This window comes from Aethalodelphis obliquidens, unplaced genomic scaffold (genome assembly GCF_003676395.1).
Source record: "Aethalodelphis obliquidens isolate GAN/ISIS:26980383/991018 unplaced genomic scaffold, ASM367639v1 scaffold11, whole genome shotgun sequence".
NCBI classification, from domain to species: Eukaryota; Metazoa; Chordata; class Mammalia; order Artiodactyla; family Delphinidae; genus Aethalodelphis; species Aethalodelphis obliquidens.
In genome coordinates this window covers 31,715,733-31,737,320 of record NW_020837955.1, presented here as the reverse complement: position 1 = coordinate 31,737,320, position 21,588 = coordinate 31,715,733, and the positions used below count along the sequence as shown (strand labels likewise).

Below are 21,588 nucleotides of genomic sequence, written 5' to 3'. Positions count from 1 at the left end.
TTTACATCCTTCGTGCCAACAGCAGTGTCTGGAATATAGTAATGGGGGCTCCATAAATGTTTGTTGAATTAAGTAATGTATTTAATTCAGTTCCAATGAGGAAATGACCAAGCTGGTGTCATTTCCAGAGAAATTCAAAAAGGAACAAGGTGGGACACTGTGGTGGCCACAGAGGTGTGCCGCTCAGATCCCTTCAGGAAAACCTGCTGCAGGACCAGAGATGACTGGCAGCCCAGCTGCCGCCCCTTGGATCCGCAGGGCACTCACACAGAGGCCACGCTGCTGCCGGCTGCCTCAACCCATGGCTGAGCACGGCATGGGTACAAGAGCCCGTCTACTCCTGCCTGAAGTAGGATTCCTGCCAAGGATCACCTTCCCTTGGGGACTCCCCATCGACTTGGCCAAGACTTTCTCAGACATTTGCTGAGGGCTGGGGCTCTTCCCACCCAATCTTTCCTTCCTTTCCCCTCTCATGGATGTTAGACCTGCACTGAGGTCTGAAGTTTCTCCTGCCTACTCCTGCTCTCTCCTCTTTCATCCATCACAGACATTTCCCTGGCGTCTGATTCTCAGAGGGCCCAACTGACACAGACACAGAAATAGACATGGCCAAGGATTTGAAAGAGAAAAGTTCAGATTAGAACTGGAGACTCCCTATGTGTCAGTCCTCCTGAGATGTCGATTAAAGACGATGGAAAAAGTGGCAAAGGTGGGGACTTATCATGTGTGCCCACCACCATCAAGAGGGTCACTTTGGACCTGGAAGCCTGCCTTAAGTGATCAGAATGACATCAGTAATAGTAATGGGCATGACGTCAGTATCAAGTAAACAATATTCCCAAGTTCAAATGCCAGGTAACATGTAGCAAAATTCAACAGTCATTTGTGGTTTTTCTGACAACCTCCAAATATTGGAACTTAATCACATTATCCAAACATTTCATTGGAAATAATGGACATGATGGCAAAGAAAGGAATGTAGTGCTTCACCACTAGATTTTATTAGCAGTAAGATTCAGTGTTCACATGTCAGCAGCTCCTAACACAGGGTGAGGGTAAGCAGAATATCTTCCCTCACAGTTTCTTGGCTACAGAAGTTGAACCTGGGGAGAGAAAACAAAAAGTCAGCTCTTCCTGACACACAGTTGGTGTGTGGAGTTTGATGACAGCCACTTCCTTCCCCTCAGGCTGAGTGAGTGGCACACTCTGTGCCCCAAACTAGACACTGGCCGAGTGAATACCTCTTGGGTATAAAGGACTGCATTTTCCTTTCTAATTTTATCCCATGGCTATGCAATAGCAGAAAGAAGAGGTATCATTGGACACGCCAGAGGACACGGAGGGTCCATCTGTCACATCCCCAAAGCACCTACTAAACACGGCACACCGTCAGTGAATGCACCTGAGGAAGAGTAGGGTCAGCGGCATGACAAGAAATCAGCCAGAGTAAAGATCCTGAGGTCCTGGTGTTACAGTGGCTAGGCATTCTTATTTTAATTCAGTATTGAATTGAATGACTAATTTACTCATTAAGACTGAGCAATACTTAGGAGGCTTTGGAGCTAACGTTCTTTAATAAGATACAGAAGCATATATAAAGTGCCTGGCACATAAAAAATGCTCAGAAAAATGCTCTTTTCTCTTCATCTTCATTTTCTTCTCTGTAATCTAATGGCTAGCCGATGTGCAAATAGCAAATTAAAGAAAGGTTAGGGGCAGGACAGGAACAAAGATGCAGACGTAGAGAACGGACTTGAGGACATGGGGAGGGGGAAGGGTAAGCTGGGACAAAGAGAGAGTAGCATGGACATATCTACACTACCAAATGTAAAATAGCTAGCTAGTGGGAAGCAGCTGCATAGCACAGGGAGATCAGCTCAGTGCTCTGTGTCCCCCTAGACGGGTGGGATAGGTAGGGTGGGAGGGAGATGCAAGAGGGAGGGGATATGGGGATATATGTATACGTATAGCTGATTCACTTTGTTATGCAGCAGAAACTAAAACAACAAGGTAAAGCAATTATACTCCAATAAAGATGTTAAAATAAATAAATATTTTAAAAAAGAAAAAAATAAGAAAAATATTGGACAAGATGAAACTCAGTGCAAATTAGTGAAGGACTTTGACTAAAAGCTCCCTCTCATTTGATGGCAATCCGTAAGTTAATGTTGTTCTTCATTTTTCCCATTAGAATATAATAAATTAAGATACACCATCAAAAAGACCCCTAATATTGAAAAGGGTCACAAGAAGTGAAGGGCACACAGTATATATAAATAAAGGTGATCTGAATTTCTATTGTGGTAGTTAAGGATTTGCTGAAGTCAGATTTCCTGCACATGAATTCTGGCATTGAGCTTTCACTGAATTATCTGTAAAATGGGGATAATAACAGTACTTATTTCCCATCACCACAATCAAGAGAGTAAACATATCCATTATTCCAAAATTTTCCTCTTATCCTTTGTAATCTCTCCTTCCCATCCCTTTCCATCTTCCCTTTCCCCAGGCAACCACTGGCCTACTGTCGTTATAGACTACTTTGAATTGTGTAAAATTTTATATGAATGGAATCAAAGGTGTATGCACTCTTGTTTAGCTTCTTTCATTCAGTATAATTTTGTTCAGTATAATTATTTTGAGATTCATCTATGTTGCTGCATGTATCACTAGTTTGTTCCTTTTCACTGCTGAGTAGTATTCCATTGTACAGAAGACCACAATTTGTTTATCCATTCCCTTGTTGGTGGACTTTCGGTTATTTCCAGATTTTGACTATTGCAATAAAAGGTAATATGAATATTTATGTACAAATCTTTGTATAAATATATGCTTTCTTTTCTCTTGGGTAAATACATAAAAGAGAAACATGGCTGAATTTTAGGTAGGTGTATGTTTGGCCTTTTAGGAAACTATGAAAGAGTTTTCCAAAGTGGTTGCATCGTTTTACATTCCCATCAACAGTTATATGAGAATTCAAGTTTCTTCACATCCTCACCAGTGCTTGATATTGTCAATCTTTTAAATTTTAGCCATTTAAATAAGTTTATGTTGGTATCTCATTGTGGTTTTAATTTGCATTTCCCTAATAATTAATAGAATACCATTTTCTGTTCTTTCGCTTCTAATCTATTTGTGTCTTTATATTTAAAGTACATTTCATGTAGGTAGCATACGGTTGTGTATTGAGTTTTTAAAATCCAGTTAAACAATCTCTGCCTTCTAATTGTCATATTTTAATTTAATACATTTATTGATACGGTTATTATCTTGCAAGTTGTTCCCTATGCTGTTTTTACCCCTTTTTATGCCTTAAAAAATTCCATTTAATCTCCTTTTTTTTGGCTTATTAGCTATAGTTCTTTGTTTTACCATTTTAGTGGTTGCTTTAGAATTTATACCATATATTTTTAACATCACATTTTACCTTCAAGTGGTAATATTTTAATTTACATATGGTATAAGAACATGATAAGAGTGTGTTTCCATTTCTCCCTCCTACCTAATGCCTGATGGCATTTTTCTCATATATTTTACTTATACACGTTATAACAGCCCCTCCCCCAAATATTGCCATTACTTTTTAAACTGTCAATTATTTTTAAAGACTTAAATAACCATATTTTAAAATCTCATATGTTTCCCAATGTAGTTACTATCCCCTACGCTCTTAACGCCTTTCTGTAGATTCTTTTACAACCAGTATAACTTTCCTTTCTCTGAAGACTTTCCTTTAACATTTCTCATGGTGTTGATGGGTTGGTGATGAATTCTTTCATCTTTGATATGTCTGAAGAGTCTTTATTTCATCTTTTTCTTTGAAAGATACTTTTGTGGATATAGAATTCTGGGTTAACGGTTTTTTCCTTTCAGTACTTTAAAGATGTTGTTCCACTGTTTTCTCACTTGCATTGTTTTTGATGTGGAATCTGCCTGTAATTGTTATCTTTATTCCTCTGTAGGTAATGTGTGTTTTTTCTCTGGCTGCTTTTAAGTTTTCTTCTTTATAACTGGTTTCGAGCAGTTTGATTTTCACATGTGTTGGCATAGTTTTCTTCATGTTTTTTGTGGTATCACTTGGATCTATATGTTTACAGTTTTCACTATGTTTGAAATTTTTGAAGCCATTATTTCTTCAAATATATATTTCTCTCCTTCCTCCTTTGGAGTCTTCAATGAGAACTATATTAGACTTCTTGTTATTTCACAGATCACTGATATTCTTTTCATCAGAAATTTTTTTTCTCTCTTTGTTTCATTTTGGATACTTTCTATTACCTCTTCAACTCCACTAATCTTTTCTCTCACAATGTCTAATCTGCTCTTTCATTTCAGATATTGTAGTTCTCATCTCTAGAAACTCAACTTGGGCCTTTTTTCTATATATAGGCCATACCTCTACTGATCTTTTTAAACCAATGGAATACAGGTTTACTAACTGTTTGAATCTATGTCTGCTATTCTAACAGTTGTGTCGGCTCTGGTTTGGTTTCAATTGATTGATTTTCTCATTATAGGTTGTGTTTTCCTGCTTCTTTATATACATGGAAAACTTTCATTTAATGTCATATATTGTGGATTTTAGCCTGTTAACTGCTGGATAATTTTGTATTCCTATAAATTTTCTTGAGCTCTGTTCTGGGGTGCAGTTATCTGGAAACAGTTTGATCCTTTCAGGTCTTGCTAATTCTAGGCTAATTTTTTTCCTGCTACTGAGGGAAGACCTTCTTAAATACTCTACCCAACATTTCCTGAATTATGAGCTTTTCTGGTCTGGTTGGAGGAAACAAGTACTGTTCCCAGCCCTGCAAGAGTACTGGGTACTATTCTCTCTAATCCTTTCAGGTGGATACTTCACAGACCTTGGCTAGTTTCCTCATATATATGTGCTGATCAGTCCTCTGCTGAATGTTTAAGGAAATTGCCCAGCTCCCTGAGATTTCCTCTCTGTAGCTCTCTCCTCTCTGGTCCTCTGTCCCGTGAAGTCCAGTTGCCTTGGATTTTTTGGATTCTTAGTTCTGTTTCTTCAACTCAGGTAGTTTACTGGGTTCTGCCTGAATTTTTCCTCTTTGTGTGACATCCTGGAGACTCTGTCAAGGCAGTAAGCCGGGACAATTTGAAGACTCTACCTTTTTGTTTCTTATCTCTCAGAGATCACTTTCCTTTGTTGCCTAATGTTCAGAGTCTTGAAAACTGTGGTTTGATTATATTTTGTCTGAATCTTTGTTTGTTTCAGTTGGGAAGGTAAATCTGGTTTCAGTTGGGAAGGTAAATCTACTCCATCTTTGCCAGAAGCAGAAGTCTCCACACTGGACTTACATGAGGACTGAACGATATGACGGCTGAAGCAGCATAGCACCGTGCCTCAGAATTTGGCTTTATACTCAAAACACTTGGGCTGATATTGGTATTGTTATGATTATCATCATCATCATCACCTCATTGCTTCTGGTAGTTCACTCTGGTAAATATCCGTTGGTTCACACACACTTTGGTCTTGATTAGAACCAAGAGTTGACCTTTGTCTTCACTAAAAGGACTAATGACACAGGACAATCTATTTGTATTCCTTGATAAGTTAAGTGTTTTCTCGGTAATTTAAGTGGCAATTTGGTGAACCCAGGAAGCTTGGGGAAGATACACATATTAAGCACACACATAGCACAAGGCACAGCTGCTAAATGAACTCTTTCTTTTCACCTTAGGATTGTGAAGCCAGATTCTCATTCTAACACTTGTATCCGATCATACAACAGTCAGCTACAAATCTATCAAAGTTGTTTTCCTAAAGATGTACACTTTCTTCTAAAGAAACAAAAGGTATTAGGAAGCAGTGGTGACTGAGATATAGGAGAACCACTATAGGTGACTTAAAGTTGTCTTTCAATGGGAGTAGAATTATAAACGTGACTCAATGATTCAAATCTCTTTGGATTTTTATTACTTACACTTTTCCATCATTGCGTTCCACACTGATCTTGGATGCTCCCACTCTGGGTCGAGTTGGGTTGATCACGTTATTGTACCAAATAAATTTAACCTTCTGCACATCTCCAACTTCCACATCTGAGTCAAATTCATTGGAATGAGTACTGTCTGGTTGGAGAATGCCCCTTGGGAATGAAGAAGTTAATAAAAACATACATGAATATACATAAACATACATATAAATATACACATATATGTTTCTAAAAGCAGTTAACAATGTATCTCTAGTAAGATGATTGATAGTACATTTGTGAATCTAATGGTTAAATAAGTGTAGACATGTATGCCAACTCAGTGGTAGTTCATTTGCCATCAATATTTCATACTACTTTGAAGTCATCCTTATTTTCATAAAACTTCAAACATGTTATAGTCACAATCCTCCCACAATTTAATAAATGATGACATCATTATATCATCCTTTTCCAGTTGTTTTGTGGGTAGAATAATTATTTAGTGATTATAAATCATGCATCAAAATAAACATCTGTGGTTTTCTCAGGAAATAGCAGAGAAAAAATTTAGAAACAGAGTTCTAAAATGTATTAAGGTACAAGGGTGAAATAATCTCTTCCCTTTAATGACACATGGCAGTACTGTACTTCTGAAGGGGTTCAGAACAAGTCTCCCCAGAATGTGCCACTTTGGCAGGTGGACTATTTCGAGCTGAAGGAAATCAAGACCCAGCAGACTCAAGGATAACTTTTACCTCTCCCTTAACTGCCTAAAAGAATTTAGATAGAAGGCCTGGTTCAGGAAGGGAACTATCACCTGAGATAGCTACAAGGAATATGGGTTAGGTGTGCTAGGCTGGCGGGGAGCTCAGCTGGGCCTGGAGATCAAATTCCTCTCCGTGTCCTGTTGTCTCTGCCTGTCATGGCAAACCTTTGTGCACCAAACCTTTGTTCTTCCCATCTTACTGTGGATCGTCTTTCTCCCCTTTGAAGTCCCAGACCCCTGTCCCTTCTCCTTAGCTCAGAATGGCATATAAGCCTCAATTGTCTCACTGCCTGTGGGTCTCATATTCTTCTGGGACCCCCATATGTACATAATTAAATTAGTTTTTTCCCCTGTTAATCTGTCCTATGTTAATTTGATTACCAGACCAGCCAAAGAGCCAAGAAAGGTAAAGGGAAAAATCCTTTCCTTCCCTATATTCCCATATAGTAATGAATAAACTCTTATGTCCATGACATACATTGTATGTGTGAAGTATTCCAACATTGAAGGAGCTTAGAGTAGTAGTTTACTCACTTGAAAATTTCATACTGCTTAGAGTTTCCTCTATCTCCAAACAAAGAAACTAGTATGTGTCCTCTAACCTTCTTTCCAGACAGTGTGACAGCCACCTTATACCTCCAACCTGCAAGGGGGAAATATTTGCAAACTATCAGCTTTTAGGAAAATTATTCTGGAAACAGGCTAACTTGGATTCCACTACTGCTGAATTTTGAATAATTTTTGTATGGTTTTGGTAGTTCTTCTAATCAAATAGTGATGGATATTCCTTTAACTAAATGTTCAGAGGGCAGACATTGGGGGAGGGGAGGAACACAGACCCTTTCCAAAGTCAAAAGATTTCAAGCCAAGGGACTAAGTTATATATTTTGTTTTCAATTTTTTTAACCTAACAATTTATTCTTGAACATTATAAGAACTTTATGTTAAAAGATAATGGAAAAATAATAGTGTGGTATTTTCATCAGTTTATTTCATTTTTACAGATCACAAAATTTTAGAGTACTGTCATCTTTTTGTCTAAATAATCTATATTTATCTTTAACATTCTATAATTCAACTTTTCATCACCATTGGAATTGTATTAATTTATGGTAACCATTTTATGGTACTAGTCAATAGTGAACTACAATTTTTTGCCATTTAGAGCTAGCCTGGGCCAAACTGGGAAGGGGATAAAATTTAGCTTCAGTTTTTACAATGCAGCTAATAACCCTATTGACTCCCATCCAAATAGTTTTCCTCCTCTATTACCCAGAAAAGAAACCCAGGGTCTGTCCCCAAGTCTCACCATTCCTGCATTCGCTGATTCCCATCACACATGGAGTCTACAATCCTAATATCTCTTGAATCTGTCACCTCCTTTCCACTCCCACAACCTCTGTCATCTCTCTCCTGGGTTGCTTTTCTGCTTCTAAAAACCTCAGAATTTTGCACAGTGAAACTTTTAATAGCGTATGAAGAGGCTGGAGCAGAAGAAGCCTCCTGAATTCGATACCAGAATCAACTGTGAAGAAATTTATTTTTGCATCATTGATAATTCAGGCCCTAAACTCTGTTCTGCCACCCAAATTAGCATGTTCACATTGAGCATGGCATTGATGTGTTTTTCCATTTTGGGGAGGAGTGTTTAAAACTTTTGTACAGAAAAGCAATTTCACACATTTCCACTGGACGTGATAAGATACATAGTATTGAGAATTTAAGACAAATAAAATAGGGGCTTACGGGCAAAATTGCTGGCATCACCGGTGTTTAGATAAAATATCTGGCCCACTTCTTTGGTTTTCCCAGGAAATCTATCAGCATAATGACCCATCTGCGGGCAGCCTTCACTTGGACAGGGGAAGCACTTGTTCTAAGGAGAATAAACAAATGATGAATGAGGAGGCTCTTTTTTTAAAAGTGTACCATCTTATTCCACGTGTTGAATTTTCAAATATTTTAAAGCCAATCGTCTTCTGATAGTAAAAGAAGACTTTAACAGTATCTCAACAAAGGTTAAAAATGTCTCATTATTTACAATGATAAGTCAGCAATTTCACTATTAAATAACATGACACTAGCATAAATATTATAAAAATTAACTAAGAGAATTTATTTATTTATTTACATTTTAATCCTTTCTCTTTTGCCTCTCTAAGTTGTTCCGGTTGCCCCAAGACACCCATCTGCCTTTAGGTGGTTAGAATTTATTTTAGAAAAATTGCAAAAGAAAGAGCAGGAGGTGATAATCAGCTTCTGGCTCACAAAATAGGACTCACTGGGAGGACAATAGACTTAAAAGTCAAGCTTTTCTCAATTTTCTCTAGCTCCCACTTAGCATATCAAGTCTGGAAGATTCAGATCTCAGAATTCTCCCAGTGTGAAGGGAAGATGCTCTAGTTGGTCAGTCAGGCTTAGCCATGAGGTCTGGAGAAGATGGATATCATATAGGAAAATGTCCTTTTCTCGTGGGCCAAGAAACTGCAAGGAGAAGAGAAGGAGGGGGATGAACAGAGGCGGAGGCAGATGGACATAAAAATTCCTGCTATGAAAGGGCAAGGCTGCCCCACAGTAGAGGAAAGTGGTGAACTCCTGAATCAGTGGACCAGATGGGGAATGGGCTGAATCTCAGGGTCCGCATTCAGCAAAAGCTAAGGGAAACTGAGCCAGCCAGGAAGAAATGGCCAAAGCTCTCTGAGAGCATTGCCCAAGCCAGTAGCTTGGACATGCCCAGACATCACCTGCAGCTGACAGCTATGAGCCCGTCAAGAAGGCGGACCCCCAAGCCTCCTCTCTGCGCTCCACACACACACTGACCACCACCACCATGATCACCTTGCCCAATACCAGCTTGGAGAGAGGTGGTCCAAAGGCTGAGAAATCTGCAAAACTGAGAATTGTTTTCCTATAAAAGTGTCTGAGCATCACTTAAAAGGACTGTTTATATTATTGAATCAGATTAAATTTTAACTGGATGAAACCTAAAGCTTCTGTATTTGTTTGTTTTCCCCATTACCTAGAAAATACGGATTTGGGAAGAAAATAAAAATAAAGTTAGACCAAAGAAGGGGGGGCATTCTCCTTGCATATGCAAGCTACATTGTGAATAGAATATGCACCCAGCCCCTCTCCCCTACACATAATAGCTAACATTTGTTGAACGCTAATTATTATATTTTAGGTTCTGGGCTAAGCAATTAAAACATGTTATCTTATTAAATCCTCCCACCAAATCTATGGAATCTACCATTTTATTTACATTTTGAAATGAAGGAAGTGCCTTAGAGAAGTTAAGTATTTTGCCCCGAATCATTCAACTATTTAATGGTAGAACCAGGAATCAGATCCTGTCTCTTCATTGCTAAAGTATATCTACTCGATAATTATAATTTCACCTAGCACATTACTTGAAAATTTACATATTAAATAACATAGGGTATACATTTTTATTTGAAAAAAAATTATTGTGAAAGGAAAAGCAATAGTAAAAAAAAAGCCAGGCAATTGATATGTCATATTCAAGATCAGATTTAAGGATCCCAACTTAGATATTTAGAGAATACCAAAAAAAAGATGGACACTCAAAAAAAAATCTTGGCAATTCTGAGACTGCACAGAAATGTCCACATGCCCATAATCATATACCTTTATAAGGTTAACATTTAAAACAAGTTGTTCATGTTCATCAGCATCCTGCAACCATAGATCAGATTTCCACAGACAATTTTTGCACTTAGAATTATTTCCAAACCAAGTGTGAACACTTAGCTGACACATACAGAAGTGATAGAGAGCAAGGTAGATTGGGGATATTTCAGTTTACAAGCGCATTTCTCCAAAGTTCTCCAATGCTTTATCACTATTAAAATAAACATGTATTATTGAAAGTATAAATCATGTGGCAGTCATACAGTAACATTCACTGAATGCATGTCCTGTATAGTGAACCACACTGGTCATGAGAAGCGATGGTCACAAAATTCTTTAGGTGCAAGACAGAATCTACTTACTGCACTGAAAACTCTGTAAGAGGCACAAGGAAATCCAGCAAAGCCATCAGGGCTGAGGATGCTATCAGCATAATACTTGTAGCTTCTTAAGTGATTACAGGCCGCAAAGTTGCGTGTTCCTTTAAAATCAGACATGATTACACATCAGTGACAGATTTTATTTTTCCAAGTTAATGCCATGGTCAGAATACAGTTGTTGAATAGATTTTTCTAATTAGTGTGAACTCATGGCAGTCACAGAACAAAATCATTTATGAAGGGTAGTTATGATTTGAGATGCAAGCAGAATTTAATATAATCTGTTTAAGATTATAATAGTTATGCCATAGCTAAATGAAGTGGAAAAATAACTCTAGGAGGAAAAGATTGGTCTGTAAGGGATAGGTATGACTGAGTAGTGAATTCCCTGAATTAGATCCTTGAAAAGTTGACTACAAATACACTTCCTTTCCTATAGTCTTCTCATGTCCACCTCCGCCAGTGAAAACCTGTATCTTGGGGATACAACTAAAAGTTCTTTGTTATACAAAATGTGAGACCTGTACAATACCAAAATATTTAGCAAGTTTATCAAAAGGAAACACAGATTCACACCCCGCCCCCAAGAAAATCTCTTCATATACATAATCATTGTACCTTCCCAGATCCCATCTATGTCAACAATCTGAGAGAGAGCATTCTTCTTACATCCGGGCATTTCCTTTCCTCCATTTGGAAAGAAATCTAGGTGGCCCACAACTTGGCTCATTCCGAAACCTGAGGAATTTTAAAATATGGGAAAGTTGATGTTAATGTAAAGACTCAAAACACTCTAAAACACTCTTATGTATAGACTCAAAAAACACTCCAGGGGGACAAATTGAGGAACTCACCCAGGTTGGGGATTATGGGGGCAGCGTCTGTGTGAATTACATCCACAAACTGGGCATCACTGGGGTCCAATCGGACTAATTCAGGTGTGCCCTCAAAGCACGGTTCTGCTGGATCCAACCCTAAAATAGATAGGATGCGTCATGTCAGTGTCTATCAGTGGACGTGCATGTTCACCTTTCTCTTTAGAGACCTGAGTGCAGCTTTGGTGGTAATCATGAGTAATGCGTGCAAAGAAATAAGCTGGTTCTTCCCTATCTTACCAATTTCTAAGGGAAATCTGTGTCTAATTTACTATTTGCATTAAAGTGAATTTTCCTCAAACCGTGGAATTTGGCCCTACTTACGGATGCTTACGTCATTGGGACAATCCCTGTCAATAGCACAGTTACAACAGAAGAGCCAGACTCTGGGAAACACTGGACTCCTAAGAGATTTTCAAGCTAAAAGAGTTCCACCTATACTATAAAGTCCTGTGAGGGCAAGGATCTTGGCTTTCACAGTCACTGCGACCACAGCTTGGCAAGTGCCTGACTGAGCAGGCTCTCATAAGCATTTATGGACTATGAGAAAGAATGTTCTCTCCAGCAAGTTAAAGAGATATCCCAGACACCCCCACAGATGCAAATGTAACCAACTTATCCAAAGTATTAAAAAAGAGAATCAGGGGGTCGGAGACAGGGGATTTGGGAAGAACATAAAGAAGGGAAGATGCAAGAATAAAGTAATCATTTCCTGAAATAGTCACTTCTCAGATCCAGGATAGCAAAGTCTTTCTTATAAAGTTACAAGGTTGTTGTAGGACCTGGGTATCCAACATATGACTCCATTGGCTAAAGGCAACCAGTCTGAGATTTGTAAAATCATATTTTTTATCTAATTAGCAGCATGTAGCCCGGGCAGCCCAGGACACACAGACTATCTGTCCCCACCACTCTCGGGTTGTGGTTCATGAGGACTGGACTAATTATCAATTGCTATGAAGCAGAATATAATTAATGATACATTTTTGAGCTCTTTGGGTTTAATTCTATTGCTTCTATTATTTATGCCATTTCTTCTATTCACCAAACTCATCCTTTGTGAATACCCGACAAAGAGAAAATAGATATGAATAAGACATCCAGATGTTCTTAATTCACATTTTAGTCACATGCAGTATTTATATGTTAAACAGGGCTCTGTAGACTAAAGATTGGTATTAATAACAAATTCATAAGGTCTCAGAACGCACCGATTTCTCTGATCATGTGATCTAATTCGGAAAATGTGAAAACTTGTCTCCTCAGGTAAAAGCAGGTCTGTGCCAAATTTCTGTCCTTTTAGACCCCGTATAGGCTTCATTTAGTCCAACTTTGCAGCTTTGACCAACCTGTGATACGTCCAATGGTCCCATTTGTCCTCCTTCCTGACTCGCCAGCAGCGTGGGCACCTAGACTGTGGCCAATGACGTGGACCTTGGAAGGTGAGTATCCAAGTGACGACTGTTGGAAAGAAAACTTCTTCAGAATGTTTTCAAACTAGCAAAATTCACGATGGGCAGAAAAGAGAACGCTCTGAAAACTCAATTTTTAAGAAGAGAAGCTTCTCCTTTAAAGCAGTCAATTTTCATGGATTTTTCTTTTCATTTATCACGAGAAATGGCGATGGTGTAATGTTTAAACTGGTGGAAGTAGTGTTCTCTTTTATTGTTCTACTACGTAGAGGGGACTCTTGATGGATATCAGGACTTGTTACCCAGAGGTGGTGAAGCAGTATTTGGATTAGAAAGTAATGATTATTCTTCAATAAATGGTGTTGTGAAAACTTGACAGCTACATGCAAAAGAATAAAACTGGACCACTTTCTTACACTATATACAAAAATAAACTCAAAATGTATTCAAGACTTAAATGTAAGACCCGAAACCATAAAACTCCAGGAAGAAGCATAGACAGTATATTCTTTGACATCCATCTTAGCCATAGGTTTTGGATCTGTCTCCTCACGCAAAGGAAACAAAAGCAAAAATAAACAAACGGAACTACCTCAAACCAAAAAGCTTTTGCACAGTGAGGGAAACCATCAGCAAAACAAAAAGGCGACCTACTAAACGGGAGAAGATATTTGCAAATTATATATTTGGTAAGAGTTTAATATTCAGAGTGGACAAGGAACTCACGTAACTCAATATAAAAAAACATAATCTGATTTAAAAAATGAGGCGAGAACCTGAATAGACATTTTTCCAAGTCAGACATACGGATGGCCAACAGACATATGAAAAGATGCTCAACATCACTAATCACCAGGGAAGAGCAAATCAAAATCACAATGAGGTACCACCTCCCACTTGTCAGAATGGCCATCATCTAAAAGACAACAGATAATAAGCATTGGCGAGGATGTGGAGAAAAGTGAACCCTCATGTACTATTGGTAGGAATGTAACTTGGTAGAGCTATTGTGGAAAACAGTAGGGAGGTTCTTCAAAAAATTAGAAATAGAACTTCCATATGGTCCAGCAATTCCACTGCTGGTTATTTTTCTGAAGAAAATGAAAACATGAATTCCAAAGGATATATGCACCCTTATGTTTATTGCAGAATTGTTTACAATAGCCAAGCAATGGAAAAAACCTAAGTGTCTGTCAATAGATGAGTAGATAAAGAAGATGTGGTGCAGACATACCATGTTTTATTATGCTTTGCTTTACTGTGCTTCACAGATATTATGTTTTTTGCAAACTGAAGGTTTGTGGCAACACTGCATTGAGCAAGTCTATTGGCACCATTTTTCCAACAGTATTTGTTCACTTTGGGTCTCTGTGTTACATTTTGGTAATTCTCTCAATATTTTAAACTTTTTCATTATTATAATATTTCTCATGGTGATCAGTGATTTTTTTTTTTTTTTTTTTGCGGTATGCGGCCTCTCACTGCTGTGGCCTCTCCCGTTGCAGAGCGCAGGCTCCGGACGCGCAGGCTCAGCGGCCATGGCTCACGGGCCTAGCCGCTCCGCGGCATGTGGGATGTTCACGAACCCATGTGCCCTGCATTGGCAGGCGGACTCTCAACCACTGCGCCATCAGGGAAGCCCAGTGACCTTTGATATTACTATTGTAATTGTTTTGGAGCGTCACAAACTGCACTCAAGTAAGATGGTGAACTTCATCAATAACTGATCTGCCAGCTCCACAAACCAGACATTGCAATACATATTTTGGCACCTGAAACTAATAGAATATTGTGTGTCAACTATACTTCAATTTACAAAGAAAAAAGAAAAAGAAAAAAATTAAAAAAGAATAAAAGAAAAGAATAATGAAAGCAATTACTTAAGCACTTTCAGGTTTAACATTTTCTAAGTTTTTAGTTACCAAATCAGGTTAGCTTGTCATCATTGTGCTTCTCTTAAAAAAATAAAAACAACAAAACCTCTACTTTAATCTTCAGGTTGACATTATCATATCAACTCGGCTTAATAACTGGTAAAATTAAAAGAACTAATGATGGAATTCAGTAGAAACAATCTACCTGGTTGCTTGAATAATAGCACTTAAAAATCAGTTTATTCACCTTAATAGGCATATTGATGAAGCCCAAATCTAGATTTTTTTTTGCATTTTTCTTTTTAGTCAAGGAGAATGCCAACTCTAAGTAGAAAAATACTTTACCAATTATCACACATACAGCAATTTTTCTGGAAGAGAATCCAGAGAGCAATGTGCATGGGCTTTTGTATAACCCAGAGGTAGTTACCTCAAGAACGTCAACGAAATACGCCACTTCTGCTCCCACAATCCGGATGTTCTGTGAGGCTTGTGTGTACCCAGTTCGTGAGCCACTTTTCCAGTCCACACAGATGCAGTTCACACTTTCCACTTTAAACAGGTTCTGATGGAAGAGACACAATAAATAAGTAAATAATTCAACATCTTTCCTAATTACTAATTAACACTCTTGAAGACCAGGATAAATTCCCTCCTTGACCTACACAATATCATGCTCGCTTTTTAACCCCAAACCAATAAACAAAACTTTTAATCTGTTATGGTTATGGAATCCTTTTTAAAGCTTAACATTGGCTCCAAACTAGAGATTTGGCCATAATGGGAACTGGATTCTTGGGATTTCTACAGCAACAGATGTATAGACATTTGTTGCAGGGAAAAGTGTATAAAATATGGTACAATGTGTTGTCTCATTAGAGCATCATAAACATCACAAGACATTGTCCCTTACTAGATAGCACCTCAGGGCATTTCATTGCCTGTCTTGTTCACTTCTGTACCCTCAGTGCCTGGAAGAGTTCCTGGCACATAGTAGGCACTCAGTAAATATCTACTAAATAATAGAATAAATGAAAGACTATGTTAGGACCCTTTAAATATAGGTATTGAAGGCAAATGAATAAGCTTCTCCATGATGGAAATACTAATCAAAATTTTTGTGCGAACACGTTTTATTGTACATGACTGAAGTTATTTCACATAAAAATATAAACTTTCAGATATCTGCTGGAAGCCTTTTTGGATGGGGGTCAATGATAGTTTCATGAATGCTAGATCTGGCAGGAATTTTATTTATTTGAGTATTTATTTATGCATATCCCCACCTGTTTTCCAAGAAGAATTTGAGAATGCAGCAATATTAGAAACCATCTCCAATTGTTTCATTTTACAGATAGAAAAATCCAAAGAGGGGAAACGATTTGCTAGTGTCCTGGTTAGCTAAAGATAGAATCAGAACTTGAATCTACTGCATTTAACCTTCTAATTTAATGTACTCATTCCTCCATTACAATGCCCAAAGCCAAGTCAAATGCAAGAAAAACACATCTGCTTTCGGATCTCAGAAATAAATTGTATACGCATATCTGAAAATCTACATACCTTTTGAGCTGAGAATCATTTATTTATTTTTTCTTCACTGTAGTATAGAAATCTATTACTACCCTCCCTTCTACCCCAGCCCAATAATCATCATCTATAAATTATTTTCGAAGACAAGTTGTGGTTTTACTGATTATTTTTCAACTTGTGTAGTTAATTAGCCCCTTCATTTTAACTGTCTTCAAGATCAGTCGAAACTCTCTGGAGTTAACTCAGATCAGCCTTTGGCTTGAGTCACAGGCAGGCCTGAAATAAGACCTCTAAAGAAATGATTGCATCTTTGCGCCACAGCTGGCCACAAAATCTTGATGAAGAAATGAATCAATGACAATGTTCCTTAAGCACTAGCAGTTACTGGAAAATTTATTCTGTTTGATTTTCTGTCTTTTAATTCTTCATTATCACAGGGCACATAGCCAAAGGCAAATTTAAGAAAATAGGATCACTACTGCTGAAACAACAGAAGCCAGAAATGAAAATCTACACAGTTTTCTTAGCTATTGCTACCATAGGAGATAAAAGAGTAGCAAGGGAAAATAATTAGTTTGGGCAAAATGAGTTATCTTAGTTCTTCACACAGAAATCAAAGCCTATTGAAGAGACTAAAAGCTATTGAAAATGCAACAAATGTTGCATCAGTATGGCAACATCCGTTGCTAAAATTTAGAAATATCTCTGTATTAGTTATTAAATAATCGCTACCCAGAGCCACCAAATGCCTGCCAGCCTTGCTGCTCTGACTGTCCCAGGTCCCCTCCACCCCGTGTCACCTCCTGGACCTCCTCTGGGAACCCCAGGCCCAGTGGGGTCAGAGGATCCTCCAGCCTCATGGTGGCAGTTATCTGTCCTGCCTGGGTAGGGCCTTGCCTTCTCTGTTGTTAATTATCACTCTGGAAACAAACTTCCCTTAAGAGATTTACAGTCTCACCTTGCAAATGTTGTGCAGCCAGCTTTCTTCTCCCTTGTCTATGAATCCATGAATAATAAAGACAGTTTTTCTATTTGTTTTGAAATTGGAGTCTGTGATAGTAGATGGATCTGCAACGAGTTTCTATTTGGGGGAGAAAAAGGTTTAATGTCAAGTTTCTGAAAATATCAAATAGAACTGTTACGAGGAGGGAAGTGGCAGATGGGAGAAGACTCCTGGGACTTGGGATCCTTGTGAGTAAGGATTCTCTCATTACAACCAAGCTATTCGCAATTATCACCAAGTCGATACTTTCCAGATGTCATGACATTTTTGCATTTGCTCTACTTGGGGTAATATGTCTGCTATAATATTGGTGGTAGGGTCTTGTCTCCACCCAAAGGAAGGCTATGTACGTGTGTGTGCATGTTTTATAGATACAAAGTATGTTGGGAGGTTATACATAATACTTAGAGATTATATATATGTAATATCCATATTTAGAATATTGTATTAAATGGTACCATAGAGGTAGAATAAAAATAATATCAAGTAATGGATACTTTAAACAAATTATCAAACAAACCTTTTATAAACAAGTTATATAAAATAATACGGTCACTGTGCTAACAGTCTACAGAGGTGCAAATTCCACTGTCTGATTTGTTCTCTTTAGAAGACAAAATTCAGTATCCTTATTACATAAAACAGATGAAACTTAGTTCTGAAAACCATGAGTGTTCTTACTTGAAAGTTGTCTGGGTTCTCGTTAGTGTATAGGAGGAAACGAGTGTTGACATCTTTTGGAGACCAGGGCAAGATTTTGAGGGGTCTTTCTACAATTCCTGCCCAAGGGGAATCATCACTGAAGCAACCAAGTCTTTCATAGCAGATTTCTTTTCCTGCAATCACCCAGAAGTGTTAGTTTCACCAGGATGTTCTTTTTGATGGTCTCTCTGACAATACATGAGTTAAACTACATTTTGTGGCATATTTTCTTCCTCCACATCTTCAAACACCTTCCTTTATACACACTCACAAAACAGCTTCAACAGACAACATCCCAGCTAAAGACGGGCTGCTGCTTCTCATTTCCACTATGTAGGACCGTCTCACTCCCCTTCTGTCTCTGTCCAGTCCCATGCTAGGACTCATTTGAGCCTCTCAACTCAGATGTCTTCTCTGGGCCCTTGGTGCCCAAGAAGGGAGCAGTCTGGTGTCCCCAGGTCTTGGTAGTAGGGGGTGAGGCGCTTACCTCCTCGTAAACATCTTCTGGCATTGGGCTTTGGGTTGAGAGCTTAAGTTTCGTGCAAATGCCAAAACTTTACGTCTCTCCCTGGGTGAGTATTTAGGTCTCTGACCTATATCTGAGGGGCATCCTGGATTCTTGTGATGAAGAAGCTGCCCACAAATAATCAAACAGAAAGCCCGTGGTTTGACACAACTCTGTGCTTGAATGTTAACCCATAAAAGAACAACACAAAGGAAGGGTTCTCCAGGGGGATAAAGTCTCCATTAATAGTGGGAGCAGGAATAGGAGTAGTAGTCGTTGTGGGCGCTGCATTCTCGATATGTGCCACGTGCTGGGCAAGATGATCTACGTGACTTATCACACCTAAGCCTCACAGTTACCCTACAACAGGGGTGGCATTATATGCCCAGTTCACAGATGAAGACAGTGAAGCACAGAGAGGTTAAGAATTTTACTCAGGGAAATACAGCTGTGGCTGATGGAACCGGGGTTCAAAGCTTACGCTTGACTCCGAGCTAGGGTTGCTAAATTTAGCAAATGAAAATACAAGTTAAGTTTGAGTTTCAGATAAACAATAAATTTTTTATTATAACAATAACAATAAATTTAAATTTTCTTAACTTTAAATTTTATTTATTATAATGATAAATTTTATCATTTATATAACTATGTCATATATTCTTCGTTTTACCTGAAATTCAACTTTAACTGGGCGTCTTAGCTTTTATCTGGCAGCCCTACTCCCAGTGCTGTGCTCCTAATCATGGATCTGTCCCCCTTGCTCTACTGCTCATCCTCATAGTAGCTGGAATTCAGGTGTTGTAGCCCTTCTTCCAAGTATTGAGCAGCAAGTCTCTTCCAGCATGACATAAATATTTTTTCTTACCTACTACTGCTCCCAGCAACAGCGAAAGTGTCCAGATTAGCAGCATCTAAATAAAATTTTAAAATATAATTAAGTCTGGCTAAGTAAGTTCTTAAAAGATTGGGATAATTCAAGTTCAGTTAGACCTCTGAGGGAAAATGGGTAAATTCGACTAAATTAGACCTGGTAAACATGTTCCAGACTCACCACGGCAGTTCTGTCAAGTTCTGCCCACAAGATAGCACCTAGAGGTCCTTTTATAGGCAAAGCTTATCTCTTTGAGCAGTTCCATGGAAAAGTGGCATGAAAAAAGAGGAGGTTCCAAAGATGTATTTCTAATTTTAATCATAAATAAACCAAGATTGATAGAGTAGGTAAAGTTTTCCACAGTACTTTTGGAAAGATGAGAAAAGGGTAGATAAGCACAGTTCTCTTTCAATGTGATTATACAATGCTTAGAATCACCATAATTTCATTGTAGTGAAGGTTCTAGCCTGCCCGTTTTTTTTTTTTTTTTTGCCCGTTTTTTAGTTTACAGTTCTCTGTGCAGGTCTGTGGGTATGGGTGAAACTAAATTGTTTTCATAGACTTGATAGCAGCAGTCTTGACCACAAATACTAAAAGCTTACCAGCTCATGCAGTTTTTGTATAACCTTGCCTTACCTTCCAAAACAGTGAAATAGAGGCATTTCTTCAGGAGAGTTCATTTCTTTTAGGAAAGCTGTTGACAGTTTATTTTGATAGTCCATAGGACTAGTTTATTTCTCAACAATAACATGGAGGAAAGAATAAATGAACTGATGAAAGGAACTGGGGGTACTTCTAAGAACATAGAGGTGAAATCAGTGACCCCATCACCAAATGAAATTGTGCATAAGAGAAAAACAAAATTCAACTTGGAAAAAAATGGTCTGGGAAATATAATATGGAAGAGAAGTATTTGATAGAAAAGGACTGGTATGTTTTCAGTTGGTGATCGCATTGCTTAAAATTAATTTTAAAAAGACTGGGATAGGCTACTATATTTAAGAGACTGGAGCATTTGGCCTGACAGCATCACAGCTATAGATCGAATCATATGAAATTGTCATGTTTGTAGGTCAAAAATGGTCAAAGGATTCAGTTCCCTGACAAAGTTTACAGGTACAGAAAAAAAGCGAGAAAATTATTTGTGTATGAAGAAAATTCAGGGATGTTGGACAAGGGAAATGTTAAAATCAGGACAGAAGTTGCAAGGAAGAAATCCCATGGATGGGAGCAGTGGCAGAGTCCCACTGAATCCTTCATGTCTCAGCATTTAATCCTATCCTTAGGGACTCTTCTCCAGCTCTGATTAGGTTGGTTTCCCTCTCTCCTCTAGAAACACCTCCCTTCAGAACTAGCCTCATTTGACACCCATCACAATCAGTTGTGGATCATAAACGCTGAGAAAGCTGGAACTCTCCAGGCCTTGTCTTATGTCAGCATCTAGACATGTTGACACGAAGCAGGCCCTGAACACATCCCCCATGAATGAAGGAACAAACAAATGAGGAAATGAATATAAAAAGCAATATAGTTTGAATAATTTCTATAGGAACAACTGCCTACACAATCTCACAGTAAAGAACTGTGGTTTTTAACTGAAAACAAACAAAGTAAACAAACCAAAAAAAAAAAAAAGGAGCCAATGTTCACTCTGGAGTTGACTATAAATAAAATACGTTCTGTGTGAATTACCAACTAATTCACACAAGATTTCTAAGTTGGCATTTTAGATAGTACAAAATTTAATCCATAGTTAAGGAGACCTTTGTTCAATATAGGTTGTAGAATTAGGACCAAAAGTCACTAAGTTCTGAAACAGAGACTAGAGTTCATGGAGAATTTTTTTTTTTAATAAACAAAAATAAGTTCAAATTTTATAGTGTTTCGGGAAGAGTCGATTTCCCAAACTGTTATAAAAGCTAAGAAAGGAATTGTATGTAATCAGCAGTCTATCATGTCAATTCTGGATGAATGACTTCCCCTAAACTCAATCTCTCTGAACCCTTTAGTTGGGTTGTAAAATTTTATGAACTATATTGTTTCATTCAGATCACTAACATGCTATTTATGTCTG

General features: G+C 38.1%; 1 protein-coding gene across 2 annotated transcripts; it reads right to left on the bottom strand.

The window, feature by feature from the left end:
• Positions 1-982: 982 nt before the first annotated feature.
• PNLIP (pancreatic lipase) lies at positions 983-19,554 on the bottom strand. 2 transcript variants are annotated; one of them, XM_027113126.1, is made up of 12 exons: positions 19,509-19,554; positions 18,118-18,272; positions 17,392-17,514; positions 15,331-15,465; positions 12,964-13,075; positions 11,594-11,713; positions 11,358-11,477; positions 10,722-10,840; positions 8,455-8,584; positions 7,243-7,351; positions 5,949-6,113; positions 983-1,103 (listed from the first exon to the last, which is right to left on the bottom strand). In XM_027113126.1, the coding sequence occupies exons 1-12, from the start codon at positions 19,552-19,554 to the stop codon at positions 1,040-1,042; spliced, it is 1,398 nt and encodes a 465-aa protein (XP_026968927.1). In that variant the 3' UTR covers positions 983-1,039. The 2 variants fall into 2 exon arrangements, with proteins under 2 accessions (XP_026968927.1, XP_026968928.1); XM_027113127.1 differs by having other exon boundaries at positions 1,040-1,103; positions 18,103-18,272.
• Positions 19,555-21,588: the final 2,034 nt, after the last annotated feature.